Below are 19,671 nucleotides of genomic sequence, written 5' to 3' on the forward strand. Positions count from 1 at the left end.
TAATAAATACTGTATATTGTTTTGTTGCGTAATTGTATAAAGAGCAGTGAGAAAGGAAAAATCTACACAGACTTTCTGGAATGATGCTAACTAGCTTGTCACTGAACACAGTGTTGCTCTCTGTTTTCACTGGGACAGGGAGGAGGGATTATTCTGATATGGGCGATAGAGCTGCTGCTGACTGACTCATCTGTTTTTAAGTGTGGTAAAAGGTACAGGTACAACATATGTTGGTAGATTTTTTTTCCTTCGTTCTTTGCTAGTGAAATGGAGGCAAACAGTCTGTAGCTAAGCTACCATCCTAAATGGTTGACTATCTCACACAGTCAACCCCCCTCTCTTGGAGAAAAACTGGGCTACAAATTGATATTCTTGTCTTTTTTCTCTCTCTTCTTTTGAAAATCTAACTTCATTATTTTTTTTATATTGGCTGCATAGTCACTGCCACAGTCATTCTTGACTTCTTCTGCCTGCTACTGAACACTGTCGTATGCGTGCTTTTTGGTCTAAGAGTGTAACATTTATTTTTTACTGATAAAAACAATTTAAAAAACACAATATAATTAATTTCGAAATTGACAAGCCCCCCATTTATATATATATATATATATATTGTAGAGGGCCCCTGGGTTAGGACAAGTTTGTAATTGTCCTTACTTTCCCCCCTTTATGGCGCCCCTGAGCGAAGGTAACACTTGATTACACTATTAAATGGCACTATGTGCCTTAAACACATAGTACTACCCCGTCAAACTGTTTTACTTCAAATTTTGACAGATATCTTTGCAGGGTCACAATTTGCAGAGACATGATCATTAACCTAATTATCATTATTTGAAATGTGGAAGGAAGTTTGAACCCAGGGCAATTCTTGCTGCAAGGTAACAGTGCTACCGACTGCACCACATGCCAACTTAATCTAAACTTAATCAAATACTACTAATAATAATAATTGTAAAACTTACCCATTTACTCATTGATTGATTTGTTTGATAAAATCAAAACATAAAGTTTTCGACTTAAGTCATGAGCACTTTCAGTGTTTTATTTTGAAAGTCTGATCCGGTTCTGACGTCACTCATAATATTTACGGAGCCTTTAGAGCAGCTGCTCCTCCGTCAGTCGGAGTGAAAGTTGTCTCCGGCTGGAGCGGAGCTCCGTCAGGATCCCGGCAGCTTGTTTAGTTCTTCCTCCCCGGACAGATAGAGCGAAATGCGGCGAAAGGAGAAGAGGCTGCTGCAGTTCACCGGGCTGCTGCTCGCCGCGGCTCTTTTCTTCCCCAACGTCGGCCTGTGGTCTTTGTACCGGGACCGCGTGCTGGACAGCGGCTCCGCGGGGTCAGCGGACGGACCGAGCCGGATCTCAGCACTGCTTCAGGTAAGGCGGCGGTTTTCTATTAAAATAACCATAACAACAAACCGGCTGAGAAAATCCACACATGTGCGACTGAAAGCAAATAGAAGCCACAACTGAGTTTTTTAACCGAGCACCTTTTCACTGATTAGACTAGAGCTAAGAAATGCAGAATTAGGACCTTGGAAAGTTCTCTGTACAGTTTCAGCACATTGGAGAGCGCAAGGAGTTTCATAGAAGAACCGGCATGTCCAGACACCAATATTAAACAGGATTTGCTTCTGTATATTAAGAAATAATAAAAGGACAACTTCATTCATCATTCATCATTCATTTTAAGCACAATTCTCAGATTCAGACAGGAGATTAGATCAGGTTTCCCCCAGGGTTCGAGCTTGAACATTTCTAACTAGCATTTCTACTCATTTGATTGATTGATTGACATTTGATTGTCAATCAATCAGATCTTTTTACCATTTTGCATATATTCAAATGTAACAAACTCACTTTTATAGAAGGTAAAGTAAAGGAACAAGCATACTAACAATGAGGAATCAGGGAAAAGAGAATAAAAGTAAACAAATAAAAAAAATAATAAAAAAAAACAAATAAAAAGAAAATTACATAACATTAATAAAAAAGCTACATAACACAATTTTAATAGGTAAATATAATGAAATGCCATATATCATAGAAAAAAGATAAGAACAATTTAGAAACATTAGGATGCTAGAATTCTCTGAAAAAGGAACTTTCACCAAAGGAATGAAATACAACCAGACAAAGGCAAGCTTACTTAAAATCAGACAAATGTTTTTGAAACCAGAGCAGAAAGATGGTTATGCTTTTAAAATGGTCAACACTCTCAGCTGTCTTCAGAAAAGCTTGTTCCAATCAATAATGCCTCCTTTCTCTCAGGACCGAAGTCTGTAGAGTAAAAGCAGATCTGATAAAGAGGTTCGACTAAGACTATTAATATGTCAATATTATAAATGCATCATAAATCAGTTCTAAAGCATCCAGGTAGAGATGTGCTATTAATTATAACCAGCTCAGCAGATCATAGGGTATGAAAACTACATTAACTATTGCAGTCAGATGTCATCTGCAGCAGCTTCTTGTGCAAAACTGACTGTCAGCATGTAATACCAGACATGCGCTGTGAAAACAAACCAGACATACTGTTAGAAAAAGTCTAAACAGAGCAAAATAAACCAACAGTTTTGATGATTTCAATCTTTGTTTTAAGTAAAAATCTCTTTAGAGCTCAGCTTCTTCTTTGTTACAATAAACCATAAAATTACGTCAAGTCTTTATTTGTCTTTTCATTTGTGTTTTGTTTGCTTAAGATGAGAAAAGGGCAAAGAGGAAAATGTTTTGTCAGACTGATGGAGGAGGGTGTAATTGTGGGAGAAAAGTGACAGGCTGCTTGGATGATGTTGGGAAGGTTTTCCATCGGAGCTGCTTCTCTGCCTCCTGTTGCTTCACTGAAGCAGATAAAAGTCAATACCATAATCCCATTCTGGTTTTCCCACATACAGTCTATTTAGAGACATGTTAGCTGGTTTTCTCTTCAGCTGCTTACTGAAACAGGTTTGAATAAAACACAAACAGGATGAGCTCTTTCACTGATGTGTTAGGTAAAGCAGAATTAAAGAAGAAATGTCTTAAAATGGGAATTTGGGAACATAAGGGAAATAAGGGAAATAATTATCCTTTGCCATGACTCTCTGAAAGTCCAGGAAACCACCCAAATCAAATGAACTTAAATTTGAACATTTAAGGATGAATGTACTGGCCACTTTATTAGGTACACAGTGTTATGTTGGACTCTCCCTTTGTCCTCAGAACCACTTTCATTGCTTATGGCATAAATTCAAAAAATATGTTGTAAACATTCACAGTAGCAGATATTCTGCATAAACTGGTTTAAAATGCTGTAGTGGCCTTTCTATCATCTGTAACCAGTCTCCATTTTTTCTCTGACCTTTGACACCAACAAGGCATTTCAGGCAACACACCTGCTACTCACTTGTTCTTCTTAACCTCTGGAAACCAGGGAGGGATGGTTGTGTTTGAAAAGTCAAGTCAACTCAGTGGATACTGGTTTACTGTACATGTAAAGGAGATAATCTAAATCACAAAAAAAGTCACACAATAACTATTTTAGGCTGCCTAATGGATTTAGTAACGGGTTGTAATTTTCTGTGAAAGTTTCTCCAAATCTGAGCTTGCTTGTTTCAGATAAGAGGCATCAAAATCTCCCGCGTGCTTTGTGTGTTTTGCATGTTTTCTGAAACTCATGGGTTTTAATCCATCACTTTCTGGGAGAGAGGTTCAAGTTTTCACAAGTTGCAGTCTCTGTTGGGTCCTCTGTCCACTCTGCAGCTCAGCAGGATTCTGCATAATGGCTCCGTTTTGGAAATAATGGGCCTTACAGTGGAGTTACTGCGCTGTTTTTCTCTGCAGGGTTTTCTGCAGCCTGGAGTTAGGAAGGGAACAGAAATCTTTGTGGGGTTTACACACATTGTGACCGGTTTGCGCAGCTGTGAGCCGGGTTTAGAGGTTCTGATCCACAGCCAGCCAGAAAATACTAAAAAAGTTCTCACTGTTGCTCTGAGTCTGGTACAGATGGGAAGTGTTTCGCAACATGTTAGCTGTTTTGTCAACTTGAAGTGACTCTGTCTGCATATTCAGGGTTGAGAACTTGTGAAAACAACCCACAGAAATGTTAGGCAATGCCTGGCCTCAAAGCAAAAAAATCTAAAAACATCATATGTCATCTTTCAGAATTTGCATTCAGCTTTGATGTGAGTGTGTTTGGACAAAACAAACTGGATAACTTAACTTATGATCATAATCTTTAAAGGATCTTCCCTGCTGCTCAAAAATCACAGGGAAAGAAAAAGTAGCCAAATGTTATTGATTGTGGTGTTTAATAAGCTTGCAAATGGTGTTCCAACTTTAGAATTTTTACTTTGAAATGTTCCTCAGGAAGTTGCATTCCATATTCATGCTTTTTGAAGCTATCAACAACATTCTGTGGTAAATTTGATTGGATATTTGGCCTTCCTCCTTGGGAGAATTGTGAGAGATCCTTGAAATCGGATTGTTTCCTAAAATGGACACGACTTTTAAGTACTGGCCACAAGTTTACTTAAAGTCAGCCTGACTTTTAAATGATAAAACTAAGTCCAACTTCCATTAGTCCTCTTGTTCATTATTAAATCCATTTACAAGTGACACTGATAAGAAAGAATTCCCTTAACCTGATGCTGCCACCACCATCTTTGACAGTCTCATCTCAAGTCATCCATGCTGACATTTTGTCATTGTGGTCAAGCAGAGTTTAGTAAAAGTCTTGTGAATAACCAAGTTCTAGACCCCAGTTGCAGTAAATCACAAAAACTGACTAGAAAGTTATTGCCATTGATGTTGACTAGTAAAACATATTCTAGAACATTCTGTACCAATGGGGAAAAAAATATGTATTTTTTTTACTTGCAGTTGAACTAAGCAATTATTTTTTTGACACTCTATATTTTCAATTTTTTTCAGCATAAATTACATTAAATGTAACATTTCTTGTTTATGCAATTTATAATTTACACCTAATGTATATTCTGCAGATTTTCTGGTATATAAGTTTGAAATAAATACTAAATAATTTGGAGTAAATGTCATATAAACTATGTTGTTTATGAATGTCATTCTTAGTCCTCAACTAAGGATGAGGACTAAATTTAATGTTGGAGTCGCAGCTGCTGCTCACACTCAGATAAGATATGGATATTTGGTATTTTTGTGCACACACGTTTTTGCATTCCTGGACAAAGCAAAAGGATGCTCTCAGCTCCCAGCACAAATTGACTTGTCTGTGAAGTGTCGGAAAGTGGAGGAAGACGGGGAGCAGAAGGTGAGATAAAAACAGGAAAAGCAGGTAATTGTCTCCCTGGGGTTCTGTGATCTAACGAAAAACAGAAAAGAAGAAGAAGACGGAGGGGAAAAAATCTCCTCTGAGTCCAGCCTTCTGAAGGCTTTCACTTTTAGCATGGAAGAAAGAGAACAGACAGGTGGTGTTGACCCAAGGTGGTCGAACTCTTTGGTCCGCAGAGAACAAATGCTCAGAACTGTTTTTTATCAAATGCACGGCTTTGCTCTTTTCCCCCCTGCCAAACAAGTCTTGGTAAAATGTAGACATCTCTTTCTTTCGCTTGTGTCGTTTTCTTACTTTACAGCCATCCAGCCAGGCATCATATCCTTCTCCTGCTCTAACACCTAAGGCAATGTTTCTCACTCCTGGACCTTGGTGCCCATAGTCCTTCATGTTTAAAATGGATTCTTCTCCAGCACACCTGATTCAAATGATTGCTCTACCTCCAGCTTGCTACCATGTGCTGCAGAAGTGTGGCAGGCAGAAAGGAAACATGTAAAGCATATAAGAGATGGAAGCCCAGAGGACCAGGGCAGAGAAACACCCATCTCAGGTGTTCAGAGGCTAAAGTAGATACTTTGACATTGATGAGATCTGGGTCTGCCCTGGGCCGTCCTCCCAGAGAGATCCTGGCCAGATGCTCAAACCACCACAGCTGATTCCTTTAGATGTAGAGAAGCAGAACTTCTACTCCAAACTACCGATGATGGAGCACTTCAACTCTAAGGCAGAGCTCATTCTGGTTCTGTTTGTCGTGATCTATGATTCTTGACCAAATATGAAGGTTGGAAAGTAAATAGTTATAGAAGTGCTTGATTTTGAGCCATGTTCACCACACACTGGAGTGAAGCTCTCATTTTTGCAGATGAACCTGTGATTTATCTAATCGTTACTGCTATATGACTAATACTATACTTGAGAAGGAGAATCTGAGAGGAAACATTCTACCTGTTTCTATGTTAGAACCATGATGTTAGAGTTACTTTGGTTGAGGCTTTGCAACGACAAAACATTCAATTTTATCATATTTGCCAATGTTCACAATAAAAATACAGGTCACAAATGATAAAATACAACATCTGGATAGCCATTGATCCTGCATTTAATTTGCAAGTTACTTTCTAGAACTTTTTAAAACTCAGTTTTATTACAGAACGTTCAGATTACTTTCAAGAACCTACAGGGTTCATTCCAGAAGATATACATTACAGTACAGAACTTTCTGGAGCTAAATGATTACTTCCTGGGAGCTTGTGGGAAGATTTACATAACTTAGGGGAGTCTACATCTTTTTCAAAAGTTGGAAGTTATTTTCCAAGACTTACTTCATAGAACCAAGTGGCTACATTTCACAACTTATGGTTTTTTTATGAACTGTACAGGTTACTTTCTGGACCTTACATATTGTCATTTTTGCAGTTACAATACAAATGAAACAATACATTCCAGTACATAAGTAACCTATCAGTTATGGAGAAGTATGGCCTGTATAATGTTTTGCTCCCAATGTACTATATTGTACTATGTATAATGTACTATAACAAAGAGGACAAGACAGATATTAAGGCAGCCAGAAAAGTGATATCATTTGCATGAATTATTTCATTTAACCATAGTAAAAGAAAAGAAAAACAACAACTTTTGATATTTTAACCTCCTTTGTTAAAGTTGGTCTGGTGGCACAGCAAAAAGTTTAAAAAGGACAAATTTGACCTGTGAGGTTCGCTGCCATTTGTCACCAATCGCATCGTCTTCTCGTATTTCCCTGGAGAAAAGTGTCTCTTTTTTATGCTGGAACACGTCAGAAGAAGAGAGGGGAAAAAAAAAAAGTTAATGTATCAAAGCAAAATGTGGCAAGTCTTTGCTGAAAAGGTGCTGTCGTAGATGTTAACGTGGCATTTCCACTCATTGTACAGGGAGTTCTTTTTATTTCTGGGCACTGAAGACCTTTTCAAATCTGTTCCTGTGCGACAGGAAGGGCTGGCTCAGGGAACATGTTTTCTCCCTCCTTTTGGGAAGCCTCATATATTATAGGAATTTTGAAATTGATATTAGAAGTGACAAAGAAGAGGTCCTTTTTATGTATTTTTAAGGTTAATAGTAAACCTGTTGAGTCAGAATTGTTTCTGAATTAAAGTTAAAATTTGGTAAATATTTCTATATGTTTATTATACAATTGTTATTTGCTTGTAAATGTAACTTATAATAGAGGTTAATTTGTTTCTCATTTTATCCTATGACAGTGCTGTTGCTGTGAAGTTGACATTTGGATGGGGCCTCTTCCAGCATCCAATAAAGTGAAAATTTTGACGTTTTAAGTTACTGGTGGATAATCTTTATGGGTAAATACATATTCAAAATGTACTTTAAAATTGATATTTTTGTATCTTGCAGTTTTAAACCCATTAACTAACATAAAGGAGTTTTTCTTACGAAATACATTTGAATGCATCACTTCTGCAGCTCTATTATAAATTAAGATAAACAACTTTATGCTGGCAGGAAAATGTATTTTCAATTTTTGAATAAATCCTGGATCCTTCACTGACTGAGGTGAAAAATAAATATTAAAACAGAAAATATTCCATTTTGCCATCCAAAATTAGACATAAGACTGATTTTAGAGAGAAAAGGCATAAACAAAGATGAGTTTATAGTTAATTTATATAGCTGTAAAGAGAGGAATTGAACAAAAGAAGTACAAAAACTTTGCAAATAAAAAATACATTTGATCCCTTAAGTGTCAACATGAAAACACTTGAATTATCCTATAAGGCCATGAGAGCACTGGCGCCATCAAGTCAGTTAAGGGGTCATTAAAAATAACAAAAAATGGAAGTTGAAAAGTTTATTTTTAAGTCTAAAAACTATAAAATATTTGAATTAAAAAAGTGAAGATAAAGTTTCCTCCATACGGACGTCTTATTCTGAGTTTGAACTTTTACAGATTTATTTTCACTTTGTTGTGTTATTTTTTGTCCACTTTACTGTGGTTCTTATTATTCAAGTTGAATCTTTTTGGAATTTCAGATTTGCTCATACGTTTTTACTTTTCTTCTCACCCTTTCATTTGACCCTCTTATGCCAATACGGCAGAGCATCAAATGACATGTTTCAATGTAATATTTAAATATTAAAAGGTTTAAGTTCCAGCTCTTTGCACACAGTATTTATTGTTCTCACCGTACTGCAGACGTGCTCCATTAAATTGGTCTTTTTATGCTGCCATTGGGAAAACCTGGCAATATATTTGCCCATAATTTAATAACCCTTAAAACTTTCAGCCTTAAGTTTCATCTTAAATCTAAGCTGAACAGAGCAAAATTCAGCGGAACTGGAAAAAAAGTAAAATAAAGTGAATGCACGGGTCTATGTGGTAGGAAAGAAATGGATGTTCCAGCAGAAAGCTGGGTTAATGCGGTGTCCGGCTTCATTTCTTGCATATTAGTGTTGAGTTATTAAGACAGCTTTTCTGGGAGTTATATTCCCTTGGCTGTTTGTTCTCTGCAAGGTCCTCTACAACTGCTGGCTACTCACTTGCGTGACTGTGTGTGTGAGAGAGGCGGGGTTGTGGAGGGGGTACGTTGGGCCAGACGGGGAAAAAAAGACTCTCTGTTTTAATCACCAGCATCTTTTCTCTCATGCTGTTTTTCACAGCCTCGGCCCACTCGCGCAAAGCATAGAGACTTGTGCAAAAAACAGTATAAAAATAAGAGTTACTCTGAAGCTTTCAGAATCAGCTATAGTCTTTTATTCTCTGTGTTCTGTTGCTCAAGGTCTGGTTGGAGTGGAAAGCCTCAGTGGAATAAAACATCCACAGCGGCTGAAATTTTAATTAGAAGCAAATGTGTTGGCGTAGCATCACTTCCATTCATTTGGAAAATACACAGATGGACTCACACTCTACTTGACCCACCGAAAGCGACAAAAAAAAAAAAAAAGTTGATCTAAAATAGATTCCTAACCGTATTCGTGTTCTGGCAATGGAACAATAAAAAAGTTTATTAAGTAAGTTTATTTTGTTTCCTGAATGAGGATTAGGATCAACAAGTCTGAAGTCATCGTTGCCCCCCCCCCTTCAGAAAGTGAGTTTTCAGCTTTGGGTTTTTAGTGATCTACTGCTGAAATATTTGTGAGATTGATAGACTTCATCACTTGCGTTTGAAGTGATGAATCTGCTCTAAAAGGTAAAAAGCGGTAAGTTATACAGATGAGCATTCCCAGGAAGGTGTTTTAAATATAACACCTCCCTGGTGTTAATATAGATGTTAGTCTCTTTCAATCGTCCCATCGATACATTCAGGACGACTGTCTAGTCGTCCTGAATGTTGACATTTACCATGTTAACCAAATCCTTTATAGTCAATTTTTTTCCCCTTGTTTTCTAAACATTGAACCATCTGATCTAAAGATAAATCTGCCAGGATGTCCTCTGGAAGGTTTCTCACTGTCCTTCATGTTTTCCACTTGTATATAATCTCTGTCTCTGTAAGATGATGTACTTGAAGGTGCATTCATCCTAGCCTTACTAAGTGCACTTTGATCTAACTGTAGTTCGTTTTTCTTGACTGTATGGTTTGCTTCATTTGGTGTTAAATTCTGGTTTGCCTAAAAACCCAGGTCACGGTTCGGTCAAAGTCAAGTCTGCTGCAATTTAAATAAATATTTTAGTGCCAAGCAGATCAGAAACCCCTCCAAAAGCAAGAAAAGGCAAATACAACCAAAACAAATGTGCAATTAGCGCTAGCTGGAGGAATGACTTTGCCAAAGGCAAAAGAGAAAACGTTCAACCATTAAAATCTTGTGTATTTTTGTTTGCATTTCATAAAGAAGTAAGTTGAGCTCAGTGTCTTCTTCAGAAGTTTCCATGTTGTTTCCTTCAGTGGTTCTTGGTGCAGCACCACCACAGGTGAAGGAAGGACAAAGGCTTTTCAATGGGTTTGGTTCATTTGACAAACTGCAGTGTAAAACTAAACCGCACCAGCTTAACATGTAATAAATGTTGAGATTTAGGATAGAATGTGTTGCTTCTTTAAGCTCTATACTGGAGGTTTTTAGACCTTCACCAGGAGCAAACCAGGGGAAATATCCTGCTTTTATGGTAGCACCTGGCTGCTGCTGTCGCTCTTAAAAATATGGAAGCAGTAACAATATACTTTCTGTTCCAACTGTCATGAAAACTTTCTATTGCTCTGGACTATTTGTCCCTTCTGGCCTATAAAAACCTCTGTGATGAGACGGGGAGTTCTCCTAGGAAGACCTGCTAATGCTAAGGCTGACGAAACAAGTAGCAGCAGCAGGAAGAGAAGATAAAAGTCTACTTTATTAATTGATATAAATCATTTCCTGCATTTGAGTTGTAATAATGATTTTTTTTTTTTTTTCTACAAAGGCAGTTCCTGCTGTAGGTGATGGTTTTAGATCTGTTCTTTAAAGAAGTGTGGAACTCTGATTTCTTTGACATCTGGATGAAAGTTATATGAATAACAAAATAACATTAGGAATTAAATGGGAAGAAAACCCAAAGTTAGGACAGACTGCTGTTATTTATGATGCCTCAGACCAAACAGAAACAAGAATTACTATTTTTCTATCAACTGCTAATGGAGCTACTTGGAGAGAAAAAAAAGATAATTTTGAAAATCTTAGTCAATAAAAGATTGTTGTCAGCAAGCACTCAATGCACCAAGCCTTTGAGATGATGTGGTGCTGGATCAGTGCCCTTGGCAAAGCTAATTTCTTTTGCTGTAATGGCCGCAATATTGCAGTTCAGAAGAGATATCCGAGGACTCTCCTCCTGTTTCAAAAGCACAAATTTGAACTGACTCATCTGAATTAGAAAAATCTTTGCCAGCTTTACAAAAATCGACCAACAGCAGCTTCACACCTTGAGGCTAGTTTGCAAAAAGAAAATGAGAAATTTAACAACCAAAATGCTTCATTGGGTCCCAAAATGTCCCTAGTTTGTTAGAAACGTAGCGCAGGCCAGACATAAAGAAGAAAATGTTTATTCTCAAATGTCATAGACTATAAAACTATGTAGAATAAAAATGAATCAATGGAAGAAAAGCTGAGATGCTTCTAAAATATTTCAAAAATGTTTATGAAACAAAAACAAGCTTAAGGTGTTGATTTCACATTTGTTGAATATTGTTAGACTAGTGCTTTGAAAACATTTTTGAAGATCGGCATTGGTGAGTCAATGCGGCACCAGAGGGAGGTTGCATAATAGCAGCATCATGGACAGGTGGTGTAACTTAGCGGGAACATGTTTGCCTGCAAGTTGTGGTGACATTTAATTTTCTCTCACTTGCTTTTTGGATTTTATCTTATATAAAATTATAATTATGATGTACACAACCTAGTGGGTTTTGATTTTGTTACACACTTACAGAATACTGCAATTTCTCTAAAGGTGTTGATTTAGTCAACAATAAAGGCTAGGCATGGAGTTGATCAGTGTGTTGCAGCTTTGTTGCACGGTGGGCCACCATGCTTGGAGATACACAGCTCAATACCCAATGATTAGGGGATGTTGGAAGAAGTTACTCTCTCAGGACGTTTTGATCACTCTCCTCATTCAAGGAGTTTCTCTTTACCAGAATTGGTAAATCGGCCTCTCTTGGATGAGACACAAACAATCAGAGACATCAGAGAGAGGATTCTTTCAGAGAAAATAACTTTGTGCTTGTTCTCCGCTATCCAGCATTTGACCGTCCTGGATGTTTTTCTTAAACAGAACTGGCTTTTTAAAAATTCTTTGTCTCTCTGTGTGTAGAGAGGCACTCACACCCAATGCTGTGAAAGCTCTGAGTCTGTGGAATCACAATTTTGTAGCGAATGGGCCGGGATGAGGCAGCTCTGGAGCCTGCTGCGCTCTCTTTGACTGGAGCTGACCTTTCACCCCAAAGATTACGGTGATCCTGAAAACTGCTCTCTAAGCAACACTCCATTTGAAAGACTGCTTTGATAGAAAGCAATAATGCCTGTATGCTTTTCTTTGAAGGTAAACAACAAAGCAGTGAATAAAGCCTAGTTTGAGCAATTTCAGCAGGACTACTTAATAGTTTATCACATGACTATGAAGATATTCTACTTGTGCAAGAATAGTTTGTTTTTTTTTGGCTATGAATAACTACAAATAATTGGATAGTTATTATTTTTTAAACATGTTTTTAGGTTCTAGTGGCCTTTATTATAAAGTGGACAGAAAGTAGGCTGAGGAGTTGATACCAACACAAATGTTTATTATTTAAGTAGAATAAATCCTCAAACATTTTACCTTTAGGTGTTTTTTTTTTCTTTCAATGATTTTGTTTAAACTGAGGACATAATTTTGTTAACGTATATTGGTATCTCCAAACTATTTTCCTTAATAACATTTTTACATGTCACAGAAACAACAAGGGATCAAAACAAATTGTATGCACTGATTTCTACATAAATCAAACAAAATATGATCTGAGAGCAAATTAAAGCAAAATCTTTTTTACTGTAAAATTGAGAAACTGCAATGCAATCATGCCATCCCCAACGAGATGCTGCCCTGGTTCGTTGCTGATGTCACCACTGAAAGAGAGTATGTTAAAAAAAAATAGGGACCAGAATATACTTTATTGATCCCCAAGGAAAAATTGCTTTTTTTTGTCTTTGAGCATTTTGTGATGAATGAATCTACAATTGATCAATTTGCACAATCATCAAAAAGCATCTCTCAGTTAATATATAATTTCTCCTGAGTATAAAATGTTAACATAAAATGTGGGACGCACCACTGACTAAATGATTTATTGTTCTATGGAGTGTCTCCCTCCTTCGCTGATTGGTCTTTCTCCTGAAGCCATTGTGAGGCAGAACAGAAGCAAACAGAGAAAAATTGCAGAACAGCTGGTGCAGACACTTTACACGGTCCCACGGCTCGCCGGCGCCGTTTGTTTGACTGTGCAGCGCTATCAGCCAGCAGCCCGCTTAACAGTATTCCACACAGTCAGCCGTGTTTCTTGTATTAACAACGTTCCTCTAATTGCGTCCTCCCATGGAGCTAATTAATTTACCATTGTGCTGTGATCCTATAACATCTCGAGCCACCGAAAGTCATTTCTAAAGCAGGCGGGAGAGAATTTCATAAATGGCTGCTTGTGCATTTTAATGCACGGTGGAGAATAATGGCTCGTGGTGATGAGTGTGCGTTCACCATAGAGATGAAAGTGAATGTCATTTTCATTCTTTATTTGTGTGTCAAACAAATAAAGAGCAAAATTTCTTTGCCTTTCCTTTGTCTAAACCCACAGCTGTCAGTAGCAGAAAAAATAATAGAGGGTTCTGGATGGCAGCCAGAAAAGAAAGTTGATGAGGATTTAAGGGGTGTCTGCAGATGTGCCTGTTTTGTTCAAAGAGCTTTTCGATATCAGAACAAAGATAATGTAACCTGAAATAATGTATTCATTCCAGTCTAAATCTTTGTGTGTTTTTTTTCTTGTCTCTGCTCCTGTAGGGGTTCAGCCAGAAGGTGGTTCAGGTAGGAGCTGACGGTGTGCGGCGAGTCGACTGGCACAACCATGAAGCGATAAGGAGAGACGCGGCTCGGATCGGTAGGGCCAAACTCATTGCTGGATCTGTTCAGGCCACACAGACATTCACTGCTTTTCTATTTTTCCCCGACTTCTTTCCTTAATTTCCTCCAAGTGGATTTTCTACCGCATAACCAGCATGAATCAATATGGCTTGTAGCGCCCTGAGTTCATAATTAAACACACTTAATCTTCTGCAATAAGCATTGATTCTGCCCCTGGCGTTGAGTTAGAAACAAGTGTAAGGATTTAATTGGCTTTTGCGTAGTTTTGGGAGAAACTTTGGATGGAAAATTACCTGGACTTTTGAAGGAAAAGGTCTAAGACTGAAAGATGGCACAGTGCTTCCTCAGGAATTTGTTTGACAAAAGGCAGATGTAGAAAAACTAGCCAATTCTGCTCGGGGAAAATGTTTCATGTTTTTGATATTTTCCAGCTTGGATACATCCATTTTCAAAAATAAAAGTTTTAATCAGCAGGCTCCTACAGAGATATGAAAGTAGCTGAGGAGAAAATTCAAATATTTTAATGTTATGTTAAAACAGGGGAACGTCTAATATTCAAGAGATGCAGATGTTGAAGAAAAAATTCAAGTATTTTATTCTGTAATTCCTGCCTCGTTCAAGATTAATTCTCGGCTCAGTATTCAGCTCTAAATTATTCACAGAAAATTTGCCTATTCAGTTTAATTATGTTCAAAAGAAAATGCAGTTTGTGATGCTGAAGTAGCTTGGTTGTTGTGCAAATGCTATGCTGACATTTGCACAACAACCAATCCAGGAACATCTTTCATTTTCCTTCCCACTGATTGGCTGTAGCTCCAGAAAAAGGACATATGGAAGACTTAGAATGTTGCCTTTTGTGGTTAGGAATATTTGGAGTTCATAACTATTCAAATAGGTAATTGCTATATTTATATCTCAACTATTTGAAGTATTAATTAGGATATTTGCAGGCTTATGTTAATCCTCTTGATTACGCTGTATACATATTCACAAAACAAATAGAAAATAATTCTAAAATATTTTCATCATAAATGGCTGTTATTTTGACCACAAATTGCTTTTAAAAATTAAGCAATGACTAAATATTACTTTTGTCAGAATTCTGTAAAACTAAGAAGCACAGGTTGGAACCAGAGGTGGATAATAATTTCTACTTCAGTAGCTTCAAAAAAAAAATGTTTTAAGTGTAGTCTTACTTACATTGTGCATTTGATTTTTACTTGAGTAATATTCTTATGAATTTTTCCAAATCTTTTTTTTTTTTTTTAGTAAAATTTCCAAATACTCTATGCATTTTGAAAATACTTCACTGAATAAAGAACAGAGATGTTTCAACCAAAAATACACCAGATTCAAATGTGCTGTTTTATGTTAAAGTGAGGCATCATGTTTTTACTCAAGCTTTGTTCTAATGTTGTTTCTATCTACAGTAAACACTACCTATTGCAACTAGATTTACTTTAACCTGCAGTAACATACATTTGCATTACCTATTGTAAGTATTAGTATCATACGATTTATAACGAACAATTTAATGTGTTAAATCATACTAATTTGTATCATTGTTTTCAGTGAAGTCCTTAAAATACCGGAATTATAGTCTGAGTTCAAACTTCACAGACCTTTGAGAAAAAACTTACAAAAATGTTAAGTTTGATTTGTATTTGTTACAGTACTTCCCATTACTGTACTGTACCACAGTTTGGATCTTTTGGATTAGTTTAAAATACAAAAAACTGTATATCACCATGCAGACTTACTAAACACCAGAACAAAAACATTTTTTTCAGGCTGACCAAATTATTTGTATTAAAAAAACACAAAAATATTTCCTTTTACTTATTTTGTATATACTGTATTTGAAATCAGAGTTTCCTGCTGTCTTCAGATGATCCCGATAAATCAGTCTACAGACTTTGTGAAGAGTCTTGTTGATGGCTTTTCTGAGTCGTTTCACACCACAACATATTGGGAAGTGTGATTTTAGAAATGAAGAATATATAAGTCAAATTGAACTAAAATCTTAAGCAGTTGAACAGTAAAAAGAGTAGAGTTGTGGTTTAGGAAGCTTACTTCACCCAAATGATTCATATGTCAGAGTTAATTTGCTCACATTTAGAGTGAATTTCTTTGCTTTATGTCTGGCGCTGATGATAATTGAACTGATAATGACTCAGACAATTTCAAAGGAAAAACAAAAGATCACAAAATGATGGAAAAAATCTTACTACTTAAAATTTAAATGTAAACCAATTAGACTTCTACTGTAATAAAGAAAATCTAAAGGGAAAAAAAATAAATATTTTATATAAGAGCAACATACTGAAACAGAAAAAAATAAAATCCTGAGGAATATGGTTATTCTAATGCACTGAGGGTCAAAAGAAAAAAAGGCTGACATTTTGAGGTTCATTTAACATATTTACAAGAAAAAAATGTGCAATTTTGCATGACAAATGGCATAATTAAAATGTTTTTATTTTACTCCTCCATGTCCACCCAGTTTCTTTTATCTACACTGATCCTAGTACTGCCATTGTACAGTACAATCACAGTACAGTCCAACGACAGTGGGAAAGTATTGCCATACTTTCCCCAGTAATGGGCATTTATGAAAATTTAAAGCAAAAACATGTCCTGCAGGTAACGGTGAACAGGGGAAGCCGTTCCCTCTGACAGAAACTGACCGGGTCGACCAGGCCTACCGGGAAAACGGCTTCAACATTTATGTCAGCAACCGGATCTCTCTCAACCGCTCCCTGCCTGACATCCGCCACGAAAAGTGAGTACCTTACCAATAAAAACGTGAAGAGTATGAGTGGGTGTGCATCAAAGGAACTGAATCACTGAAATACCTGCTGTTGTTTGTCTTTTGTTCCCAGTCTAATGATGTTTTTAACAGAGGAATATTTCTGACAGGTTCACCTTCGTAATGACAGTCGCTCATCTGGAGGACGTTTGGTAATGTGTTTATGCGTAGATAAAATAACTAAAAATGTTTCCATCACAAAGACTAAATTATCTAGAGGCTTGTGTGAAGCTTCTGTCTTTGAATGCTGGTGTAGGACAATTTTCAGTTTTTCTTGTGAGGCCTTAGTTCATGCTTCCATTCCACTGATTTTCCCAAAAGGATGTTTTCTTTTTTAATTTGTGTTCATGAAAGCAGAGGTTCTTTGACCTGAGCTCCCCTACAATAATCTGTTAGTCCTGACAGATACATTTGAAAAAGAAAATCAATACCGCAACACAAACAGATCAAGATGTAGATGAATGATGTTTTTTTGTTGCTAATGAAAATGCAGTCTGTTACAACAGGTGGTTTTATTACTGCTGCAGCATTGAAAACAAATACTAAACACAACTTGAACGTATTTTTGTTCTAAATTGGCCTGCCAGAATAATCTTCTCATCTGTTCCAGGAGATGCAATAGGTTACAGATTTTCAAGATCACATCCAGAGACAAAACCTTAAGTTTCAATTCTTGGACTGGATGATGTGACCTAAAGTTCATATATATTGTAATACAGAATGTTAATTCATGCAGGTGTAAAAAGTGAGGCAGCCTCTAACCCGTCTCCCTACAGCAGGACTAAAGCAACCAAATTTGCTTTTGCTGCTCCAAATACTCCAACAACAGATGCAGTAGTATATAAGTTAAGTTAAGCAAGCAGCAGTTTGGGTGCTCAATTATAAACTGGCAGACATATATGCAAAAAAACAAACAAACAAAAAAAACAAACCCTTTTTTAAAGGAGACATATTTTGCCAGATTTACATTAACACATTTTTGTTCTTCCATCTGTGTTCTCTACTGCTTCTAAAAATAGCCAAATGCTTAAAAAAATAAGGCACAAGAACTACATGTCTTTTGGTGTTTGGAAACTGACCCTGTTTTAAAATCCTTGTTAATGTAATGTCACCTGGCAACCCCAGCAAAGCCCATCCCATCTCCTAGCAACCCAAGCGGAGCTCCAGCATGTTTGGTCAACTGGTTTTAGCATTGTACAATGGCTGCTGGAAAAGACAAATGTCCTGTTGTCAATTTACTATCCTGAAACTTGCTGCATTCTTGTTGGTTGCACCTCAAGAGGAAATTGCTTGAGTGTCAAATTCTCCTAAAGTGTCAAATATTACTAAATATAAATATTACCATTAGTATCACAGCATTTATAACATGTGTAATTACTAGTAATTTAAATATGACCAAAATATAAAATAAATTTAATAAATTTAATAAAATAAAAAAAAACAAGTATGTGCATGAAAAGTTAAGTTTAATGTTTGTTTTAGAGTTGCACATTGCATAGCCTGATGGCTACAGGCAGAAATGAAAGTATCACTTTTTAGGTTTAAAGTAAATAGTGTAGATTGTGCAAGGGAGCTTAGATAAATACCATGTATTAAAGCATCAGAACTCATGACAACTGTTTCAAATAAACTCTAGAGATGTGCCAAAAAATAGCACTGCGTATTTAGAATAATAGCTGTATTACACAGCTGAGCAAATTACGTACGACCAAATTATTCTCTCTTTGACATAGGCAGTGATTTTACGGTCCATCCTCTTTTTGTCAGGTTTCCAGGTAAACTGTGGCATCCATTAAACCTGAAGTGTTTTGATGGAGAGGAGCAGACTTTGTGCTAAAACGTCTGTTCTTTATCGCCTCTCCTTGATTTAGAGCTGTTTTCCTTTATAAACAAGTCGTCTGTCTATTAATCAAACATCTCCGACATGGAAAACTCTGTAACACTTGAACGGTGTCGCCACCCCCCCTCCGCTCACCTGGCAAACAATCTGTGCGCTTCATAAATTTCCGCATGCTCAGAAGGGGGAAGAGTGATGTGTTTAGATGCATGAAGGGAAGGTAAGCTTCCAGCAAATTACGTTTGAATTGGCAGCGGTTGCCATGGAAATGTATGCCCAAATGATCTTTATTTTATACATTGGAGGTTGCATAAACTGCAATACATCAGATGTATATGTATTTGTTGTTTATTCAGTAACAGTGTTGGCTCAAGTGTGATCCAGGCATTTCTACTGATGTCTGGTTCACACAGGAAGATATTTTGCAGACTTTTGACCTGATCTTTTCCTTCCGACGCTCCGATTATTATGATATCTCTAAATATTATCTTAGAAGATGTTCACTCTGTGTGGGTTTTATAAGAGCGATCTCAAACGAATGCTACGACCTCTAAGTCTTGGCCTGGTATTCTAGCCTGTGAGGTGTTCTCTGAGGACAAACAGTTACTCAGCCTGTTGAATGTTGAAGCTAATCAGAAAGCGAGAAGACGGAAACACAGAGGGGAAAACAAAACTGGAAAGATAAAAATGCCACAGTTCACCAGAATGTCTGGTGGACATCAAAGATATATTTTTGTTTTTTTCTTTGTTAAAAATCTCCACTGTTTCTTCCTCGTCTGCCATGTTTATTTACTCTGAAGTCTTGTTTGATATCTAGAGGTTTTGAGAGATGTCCCATCTAACATCTAAATGTTTGAGTGACATCTGTTTTGAGAGTGATGTGTCTGTAGTTTGACTGCACACAAATAGACCACTAATATCTATGAGTTTTTATCATTGTGTATGGTCTCTCAGGTTTTCAACTGACAAATGTGAAATCTTGCCACGTGAACCAGACATTGACCTAATCTGTCCAAACAAGTCCGAATTGGTAATTGATTTTTTTTTTTTTTTTCATTTTCTGTTTTGAGCTTCAACATTTATCATCCTAAGTAAGACGAAGATTGAGCTTTGAGGTTTTCTGTCAATTCTCTCAGCATTGTGAAGTTTGCTCTTGGATGAAT

At 36.9% G+C, this 19,671-nt stretch overlaps 1 protein-coding gene across 1 annotated transcript; it reads left to right on the forward strand.

The window, feature by feature from the left end:
- The first annotated feature begins 1,096 nt into the window (after positions 1-1,096).
- On the forward strand, positions 1,097-17,826 carry LOC122845137 (polypeptide N-acetylgalactosaminyltransferase 10-like). Its single transcript, XM_044141209.1, has 4 exons — positions 1,097-1,377; positions 13,782-13,878; positions 16,506-16,644; positions 16,782-17,826. Exons 1-4 carry the CDS (start codon positions 1,213-1,215, stop codon positions 16,825-16,827), a joined length of 447 nt encoding a protein of 148 aa, XP_043997144.1. The 5' UTR covers positions 1,097-1,212; the 3' UTR covers positions 16,828-17,826.
- Positions 17,827-19,671: the final 1,845 nt, after the last annotated feature.

This window comes from Gambusia affinis, linkage group LG15 (genome assembly GCF_019740435.1).
Source record: "Gambusia affinis linkage group LG15, SWU_Gaff_1.0, whole genome shotgun sequence".
Lineage (NCBI taxonomy): Eukaryota > Metazoa > Chordata > Actinopteri > Cyprinodontiformes > Poeciliidae > Gambusia > Gambusia affinis.

Excerpts from the sequence above, each read along its gene's own strand:
- LOC122845137 (XM_044141209.1), top strand. The coding sequence starts at position 1,213 with ATGCGGCGAAAGGAGAAGAGGCTGCTGCAGTTCACCGGGCTGCTGCTC. Across the intron at positions 13,879-16,505 it reads GAGAGACGCGGCTCGGATCG|GTAACGGTGAACAGGGGAAG; the intron begins GTAGGGCCAAAC and ends CATGTCCTGCAG. Across the intron at positions 16,645-16,781 it reads CCTGACATCCGCCACGAAAA|GTTCACCTTCGTAATGACAG; the intron begins GTGAGTACCTTA and ends TATTTCTGACAG.